We start from the raw sequence: 5,038 nt of genomic DNA, 5'->3' as shown, positions 1-5,038 counted from the left end.
CAGCCCCCGCCCCCGGCCTTCCCAGCCCGCGGCGGCAGCGTGGCCGTGGCGCGGCGTCAGCAGTAGCAGCAGCGGCAGCAGCTGTAGCGGGGTGGCCCGCGCGGGTGTTTATGTCGGGTCGCGGTGTCTTCTGGCAGCATGGCGGACTACCTGATCAGCGGCGGCACCGGTTACGTGCCCGAGGATGGGCTCACTGCGCAGCAGCTGTTCGCCAACGCCGACGGCCTCACTTACAAGTAAGCGCTGGGGGCCTCGGCCCTACCTGGGTGCGCGCACTAACGCGCCGTGATCCCTCCCCCTTCCCGGCCCCGGCCCTGCACGTGCACAGCTCCCCCCTTGGTGACGCCCGCGTCCCCGGCCCGATTCGAGCGACTTGGGCGGGGGGCGGGGGGGAGGGCTGGGCAAGGGAAGGAAGGCGGCCCGCGCCGAGAGCAGACGGACGTGGCACAGCGACATCGCGGCCCTCGGTGCCATGCCCCGTTTCTGGCTAGATCCGGGTCCGGCCTGCCCGCTTCCTCCTCACGGGCATCTTGGCCGCATGGAGGGGCCTTGGGGCGTGTGGGAACGCGAGATGTGGGAGTAATGGAGACTTTTCCCAGACCTTGGTCCACGACACCCTCTCAACTCCCAGCGTCACCACGAGGGCAGAGGGGGCCCTGGAGCCCAGCTAAGGCAGCTGCTTGGGTGTTACCCCCAGGAGATGCCCAGCTGGGCAGTTGGGATGGCTCCTTTTTTCCACCGTCCAGTCCAGCCGTCTTTCCACTTGTGCCCCAGGCTGCCTACAAGTTAGTACTGGTGCCCCCCGGGCATGAGTATTCTTTGACTATCACCCACCCAAGCCCACCTCACCCAGGATTTTTGAGGAGGACAAGACCTATCCATTTGCCTCTGGCTTAATGTGCTTTTCCGTGGGCCCTGGGCCCGTTGTCCTGTTGGCTGCAGGCCTGGCACTAGCTCTTCTGTTGGCTGCAGGACTGTGATGCCAGGAAAGAGCATCAGGACCTGGGACTGGGGTGGAGTGAGGATGCTGGTGAGCCAAGAGCATCCCTGCCCTGTCTCCTGCCAGTTCCTGCCTTTGCCTGTAAGCACTCCTGCTTGGCAGGCGGTTTCCCTGGACACCAGGATACCCAGTCACTCCTGAGGAGTGTCTCCTCTTCCTTGTCAGAGTAGCTGGGGTGTGGGCCAGGTGAGGGGTGTATATAATACCTAGAAAATGCCAAGAGGCCCAGACTGCAGCATTTCTTCCCTGCCTCTAAGTGAGCCACAGAGACCTCTTCACTGTACAGAAGAAGGGCTGCCAAGGGACAGGAGCAGTGAAGACTCTTTATTTCTTTGGTGGTCTTTGATGAGAGGGGATAGAGTATCTGTGATATAGTTTCCGTGGAGTCTCCTAGGGAAATTGTTCTAGGCCTTGGGGCAAATTGAAGACCCCCACCCCTCCCATCCACCCCGTAGCTTTTCCTTCCTGCCCTGGGGTGCCCGATGGCTTTGCTTAGTCTGGTTCGGGGTGTTCCTGAACACCATGTGGCATTTGCTTTTGGTTGTGTCTGTCTAGGCCCTGTGATTTCAGGGAAATTGAACCCATCAGGGCTCCTGGGCAGTGACACTGTGCTTTGCCTTTACCCATGCAGGCCCACATTCCCTTTCCGCGCTAGTGTTGGCCACTGCCATGCTTTGGCTGGGCCCCCAGTGTCCTGGTCCTAACTATAAGGCCCCTTCCTCCCCTTTCCCATCCCAGGCCATGTCTGTTGGCTGCTCCCATCCAACTGGGCAAACCTTTACCAATGCCTGCTCTGTCAGAACATGCCCCGCACTCAGCCCCCTGGGGTCCCTCTGTACTGTTCTGAACCCTGTGTGACTCAGCAGCCCTGGCACTGGGCTGTGCAGCTTGTCCTGTGCTGTTCATGCCATGCTGCCCTACTAAACTGTTCTCAGGTATATTCTGTGTTTATTTATTGTCTCCCACTCTCAAGATCGAGAAGTTTTCAAGGGCAGGCACCTTATCTGCTGTGTGTAGCATTATGGGAACGTCTAGGTTCCTAGACGAACTCTGAGCCCTGAAGGCAATGGACATTTGGGGCCCCCTGCCTTGGTGGCGCCCTAGGACCACAGAGCTTACGCTGCCTTTGGCTCTAGCTCTCTGGGCTAAAGTCGACAAGATGCTAGCGAGGGGCATGAGAGTGGTTCAGTCCTGACATGGCATGGGGCTCAGAGGCTCTGCCCGTCTCCCCACCCCCGTGCTGCTTCCCCTGGCGTGGCAGGCCCTGCCCTTTTCAGGGACCCCTCCTCACCCAGGAACAGTCACTTTCCTCTCTTCACAGCGATTTCCTGATTCTCCCAGGATTCATAGACTTCACAGCTGATGAGGTGGTGAGTACCTCTTTCACTGATGGGGTAGAGGGGCTGTGTATGTGGTGCCAGAGGCTGATCTCTTGCTCAAGGGCAGGGTGTGGGAGAGACTTTTTCTTCCTTTCTTCCTTTCTTCCTTTCTTCCTTTCTGTGTTGGGTCTTCATTGCTGTGCGCGCGGGGTTTTCCCTAATTGCGGCGAGCAGGGGCTACTCTTCGTTGTGGTGCGCGGGCTTCTCACTGTGGTGGCTTCTCTTGTTGCAGAGCACAGGCTCTAGGTGCGCAGGCTTCAGTAGTTGTGGCACGTGGGCTTGAGTAGTTGTGGCTCGCAGGCTGTAGAGCGCAGGCTCAGTAGTTGTGGCGCACGGGCTTAGTTGCTCCACGGCATGAAGGATCTTCCCGGACCAGGGCTTAAACCCGTGTCCCCTGCACTGGCAGGCAGATTCTTAACCACTGCGCCACCAGGGAAGTCCAACTTTTCTTTTTTTTAAAAGCTACACCTTGCCTTTTTTGCGGCTTGTGGGATCTTAGTTCCCCAACCAGGGATTGAACCTGGACCCTCAGCAGTGAGAGCGCAGAGTCCTAACCACTGGACCACCAGGGAATTCCCGGGAGAGACTTTTCTTGGGAATGTGGTGGATGTAACCTTCAGTGCTGTCAGAGAAACTGGCACAGTCAGTAGATTATGCCTAATGGGTTAGAGGCAGCTATGGGGATTTGGGGATATCCTGAGAGGTGGGCCTGGCCTTAGGCCAGAGGGCTCACTGACAGAGCCTGAGGTGAGGTTCAAAAAGGCCCAGGGAGGGGCTTCCCTGGTGGCGCAGTGGTTGGGGGTCCGCTTGCCGATGCAGGGGACGCGGGTTCGTGCCCCAGTCCGGGAGGATCCCGCGTGCCGCGGAGCGGCTGGGCCCGTGAGCCATGGCCGCTGAGCCTGCGCGTCTGGAGCCTGTGCTCCGCAACGGGAGAGGCCACAGCAGTGAGAGGCCCACATACCGGGGAGGGGAAAAAAAAAAAAGGGAGGAGGTGGGCATGCACATGGGTGTGGCTGCTTTATTACTTACTGGATTTTGTCTGAAGTACTAAGCAAAGACATCATAGAAGCAAGTCAGATTATGGAGACTTTGGAAGAGGTGGACAGACTTTGTTTGTGGATCTATGATATATAAGAACTGGCAAGAGGGTTTGAAGAAGTTAGATTGTGGGGCTTCCCCGGTGGCACAGTGGTTAAGAATCTGCCTGCCAATGCAGGGGACACAGATTCGAGCCCTGGTCCAGGAGGATCCCACATGCCGCGGAGCAACTAAGCCCGTGCACCACAACTACTGAGCCTGCGCGCCACAACTGCTGAGGCCCATGTGCCTAGAGCCTGTGCTCTGCAACAAGAGAAGCCACCACAGTGAGAAGCCCTCACACTGCAACAAAGAGCAGCCCCTGCTCACCACAACTAGAGAAAGCCTGTCCACAGCAACGAAGACTCAACACAGCCAGAAATAAATAAATAAAATAAAAAACATTAAAAAAAAGAAAAAGAGATGAGGTTTAAAAAAAAAAAGAAGTTAGATTGTGGACAAATACAAGGAAACAGTGCCTCCCTTAACTGGAGGGGCTCATCAATAAACCAGGTGAATGACCAATGTCCTTTACACAATTAACATATGACAAACCTACAGGAGCCCAGGGGCTAATACTGATGGGTGTAAGTCATTTCATGGAAAAGTTAGACTATTCTATCATGAATTAATACACATTAAAAAAAAAAGTTTTTCTGTTGCTGTTATCATTGATATGTATTCAGGTCTGATTCTCATGAAATGCCAGATGGCCCGAGTGTCCCTGGATCACTTATACATTGGGGAAGCTCATGTCCAGCCTGTGTAGCCAGTGCTGACCCAGCCAGATTTTTCAGGGGGAAATTAGGACTATTCTGGATATTCCCCTTGTGGCAGCAACCAGGAAGCCTTCTTGGTTTGACTGTTCAGTTTCTGAGCACACTGGCTTTGTGCCAGATCCTGGGCAGGGTGCAAGGAAGAGAGGGATGGGAGAAGCCCCCCTGGCCGTCAAGGGTCTCCCTGTCCTATGGCCTATGTCAGGAGGCTGTGGCTCTTCTCCTGTGCTAGGATCAGAGAGGAGAAGGGAGTTTTCTAGACTGCAGGGCCAGGGTTCTCAGCCAGGGTCTGGGAATGGACTGCAGGGGCCTTTGTGTCTCCAAAAAATTATATAGCAAATTCTGTGTCTGAGGGTTTTGAGGGCTAGGATCCACAGATGTTGGCCTGCATCTCAGAGGAATTTGTGATCTGGCCTTGGCTGCCACTCACAGGCAAATGCTTCCTGAAAATCCTTGCAGTCCTGAGCTCTCCCTTGAGCTGCAGACCCTTAGTCACCTATTCCCCTGGATTCGATGTCTAATAGACTGCTTCCCATGCCTCCACATTCCCAGTGCCCAGCATCTCCCACCTGGACCTGTCAGCAGCCTCCCTGGTGGTCTCTCTGTTTCAGGCCTGGTCACCTAGAATCCCATCTCCACATCGGAACCCGAGTGACCTCTTTAAATCAGATCATGTCTCTCCTCTGCCTGAGGTCCTCCAGTGGATTCTCATCTCAAAATTGAATGCAAGCTCCTTTCAAGGCTGCATATCCTTGACCCACCCCCTGCTTCTGAGCCCTCAGCTCCTGCCTCTTTCACTTCCCTCC

At 55.7% G+C, this 5,038-nt stretch overlaps 1 protein-coding gene and 1 non-coding gene across 5 annotated transcripts in view; one reads left to right on the top strand and one right to left on the bottom strand.

Moving 5' to 3' along the window:
* IMPDH1 (inosine monophosphate dehydrogenase 1) overlaps positions 1-5,038 on the top strand; it is a 17,911-nt gene that overhangs the window by 5,170 nt on the left and 7,703 nt on the right. For 2 of the 4 annotated variants that reach the window (XM_007469675.1, XM_007469678.1), the window contains 2 exons: positions 138-236; positions 2,322-2,370. In XM_007469675.1, the coding sequence (XP_007469737.1) occupies positions 138-236; positions 2,322-2,370 (148 nt within the window). Of the gene's footprint in view, positions 1-34; positions 237-2,321; positions 2,371-5,038 lie in introns of those variants that run through there. The other 2 variants (XM_007469677.1, XM_007469676.1) reach the window with 1 other exon arrangement.
* On the bottom strand, positions 2,879-2,951 carry TRNAE-CUC (transfer RNA glutamic acid (anticodon CUC)). The gene has a single exon. It is a non-coding gene; the product is annotated as a tRNA-Glu (tRNA).

The sequence above is a fragment of the Lipotes vexillifer genome, unplaced genomic scaffold, assembly GCF_000442215.2.
Source record: "Lipotes vexillifer unplaced genomic scaffold, Lipotes_vexillifer_v1.1 scaffold1329, whole genome shotgun sequence".
NCBI lineage: Eukaryota > Metazoa > Chordata > Mammalia > Artiodactyla > Lipotidae > Lipotes > Lipotes vexillifer.
This window is presented reverse-complemented; position numbering and strand designations above follow the sequence as displayed.